The sequence below is a fragment of the Octodon degus genome, unplaced genomic scaffold (assembly GCF_000260255.1).
Source record: "Octodon degus isolate 3935 unplaced genomic scaffold, OctDeg1.0 scaffold00176, whole genome shotgun sequence".
Taxonomy (NCBI): Eukaryota; Metazoa; Chordata; class Mammalia; order Rodentia; family Octodontidae; genus Octodon; species Octodon degus.
This window is the reverse complement of record NW_004524752.1, coordinates 39,920-42,853: the sequence shown is the minus strand read 5'-3', so window position 1 is coordinate 42,853 and position 2,934 is coordinate 39,920. Positions and strand designations below refer to the sequence as shown.

Here is a 2,934-nt window from a genome sequence, read left to right as displayed (position 1 = left end):
TTTTTTCTTTTCTTTTTTTTTTTTTTTTTTTTCATTTTTAAGGGGTGGTTTTGAGACAGGGTCTCATTATGTAGTTCAGGCTAGCTTACTATGTAGCCCTGGTTGGCCTCAAACTTGCAGTGATTCTCCCAGCTCAGCCTCCTGAATACTAGGATTACAGGCGTGTGCCACCTCGCCTGGTAAATCTCTGTTCTTTTCTGTGAATGTTGTCTTAACTGCACTCAAGTCTCTCGTTCTGGTTTTGTTTTCTTTTGTTTTTTGTGTTTTTGGCCTTGAGCTCACTTTGTAGCCCAGGCTGGTCTTGAAGTTGCAACGATCCTCCTACCTCAGCCTCCAGAGTGCTGGGATTACAGCTATGCATCACCATGCCCTGCTTTAGTCTCTCATTCTGAAAACCTATTATAGCCAGGTGTACTGGTACATTCCTATAATCCCAGAACTTTGGAAACTGAGGCCAGAGTATTACCACGAATTTAGAGGATAACCAGGGCTACACAGTGGTTCAAGATCAGCCTTAACTACATAGCAAGACTCTATCAAAAGAAAGAAGGAAAGAAAGAACCTTCTCTCCTCTCAAATCTGTGTCTTTTTTTTTTTTTTTTTAATTTCTGAGACAGAGTTTCATTGTGTAGTTCAGGCTGCCTTGAATTCATTATGTAGCCCAGGCTGGCCTTGAACTTGACATGGTCCTTCTGCCTCCGCCTCCCAAAGTGCTAGAAATACAGGCATGTGACACCACACCTAGCTAGAATCACCAGTCCTTTAGCCATGTTTTCTGTTTAGTTTCCCTTAACATACATTATTTTTCCATTTCCAGTATTTCTCTTTGGCCTCTTTCCCAAATCTACCTGTCCTCATCCATGTGCTCTTCCTTTAACCCAGGGCTTGTATTTGTTCCGTTATGTCTGTGAGGTCTCTTTTACAATTTCCTATCGTCTTTTCTTAGGATATGAATTTTATCATTTGTACATTTGGGGGCTCCTGTACTCCTTCTCCTCATGCACTTCGCAATTTCTAGCTCTGGGATCATTTTCAGAGACTGTTGTTCTCTGGATAATCCACTGTACTGTACTTTTGGTTGTAAATTGCCCTATCAAGTACTTTCTATTTGTCCCTGCTGGGGCAGTTTAATTTCACCAGTTGTAACCAGTCATCAAGTCAATTTCTTAGTCTGCATTTTTTGTTTGTTTGCTTGTTCATTTGTTTGTTTGTTTTATGCCAGGCCTCACTATGCAGCTCAGACTCAGGGCCGGCACAACACACCCAGGGTTCCATGCCATATGGTACTGGGGAACGAACTTGGGTCCTTGCTCTTGCCAGGCAGGCACTTAGACCACTGAACTATCTCCCCAGTCCCAACTTCTTAATGTGATACCTATACCAAGGGCAGAATACAAATCTGAATCCAATATTCATTGGCAGTATAAGTCTGGGATTTTTTTTGTGTGTGACCCTGGCTCGTCTTGAACTCAGTGATCCTCCGGCCTCAACTTCTCAGGTGCTAGCACGATAGGCCATCCCCCATCCAGCAGGAGGCACTGTGGCTGCTGTTTTCCATTGCCCAGACTCAAGACTTTATCCTCCCTTCCTGGGCCAGTTTTATAACTCCAGCACCTAATAGCAGCAGTGAGTCATAAGTCATCTGAATCAATGCAGTTTCTCAGAGATCTCTCAAAAAAAGCTTTAACTTTGTCCTAACAAAACCAGTATGGGCCTATGTCAGATTGTCCTGAAGGACCCTTCCCTTTCTGCTCCTCGTCTCTCCCAACTCCTTTGTTCCTCACACCTTTCTTTAGTTCCTCCTTTGGGGCTGACTTTGAGTCTCTCCCTTATTTTATAGTCCGTCAATATGGTAAAATCTTCCAGCATTTCCTCGTGTTTCAAGGAGGAAGGGGGATTCCCTTGTCTTCCCACTCTGCCGTGTTGACTGCACATGCTCCCATCTTTTATTTCCGCCTTCTCCTAGGGTGGCCATCCCCATGAGCAGGGAGCTCTTCTTTGGGACGTCTGTGGTGAAGTGGATGGCACCAGATGCATTTCCTCGGTTATGTTTTCTCTTCAGGTTTCGGAGTGGCACAGACCAAAGCCATCATGACACTGGTGTCTGGGATTCCAATGGGCCCACCCCGGCTTCCCCTGCAGAAAGCCACCAGGGAGTTTACCGACCATGCTGCAGCTAAGCTGAAGAGCCTGGATTTCCTCTCCACTGCTGATTTAAAGGGTAGAAACTTGGGAGCCTGTATCTAGGGCCTCTCTATAAACCAGGCTGCGTATACTGAAAACTAATCTACCTTGAAGCACACTCTTTCCTCAGGGACTTTTTAGGTGAACTTGAACTAAACTTTCTCTTAGCAAATGAAATTTCATAGCAGTCAACAAGTATTTAAGTATCTAACTGGAGGCCTAAAATTCTTATTTTGTGAATGGGCAAAAAATCTAAAAGGAGCCATGGGCCCTAAGTTAGCATTTTAGAGATTTTTTTACAGATAAACTTCTCTTTATATGAATAAAATGGAATCAAAGGGGAAATTAAATTAATTCCATCTGCCTTTGGAAACTCATTATCTTGATTTCTGGTTATTAATCTTATTTTAAGGTTTTCTAACATGAAACCACTATGATGTACTGTCATAATAAATACTCATTTGAAATCCAGGAAAACTGTCATGTTACATTTAGTAAGCAATTTAATTTTAATGCCAAATTACAACATATGTGAGGCAGGAGGATTGCAGGGAGTTCAAGACCAGCCTGGACTACAATGTCTCAAGAAACAAAACAAATATTTAAGTATCTAGCTGTAAGTCTAAAATTTCTTATTTTGTGAAAGGGGAAAAAAAAAATCTAAAAGGAGCCATGGGCCCTAAGTTTTCATCTTACAGATTTTTTTACAGATAAGCTTCTGCCTCAGCCTCCCAAGCACTAGGGTTACAG

The 2,934-nt window shown here is 42.3% G+C and overlaps 1 protein-coding gene across 5 annotated transcripts in view; it reads left to right on the top strand.

Moving 5' to 3' along the window:
- Positions 1-2,655, top strand: part of Npl (N-acetylneuraminate pyruvate lyase) — a 43,273-nt gene extending 40,618 nt beyond the window's left edge. For 4 of the 5 annotated variants that reach the window (XM_023703609.1, XM_023703608.1, XM_004643454.2 and 1 more), the window contains one exon: positions 2,063-2,655. In XM_023703609.1, coding sequence (XP_023559377.1) covers positions 2,063-2,247 — 185 coding nt within the window. In that variant the 3' untranslated portion in view covers positions 2,248-2,655. The remainder of the gene's footprint in view (positions 1-2,062) is intronic. The other variant, XM_023703610.1, reaches the window with a different exon arrangement.
- Positions 2,656-2,934: the final 279 nt, after the last annotated feature.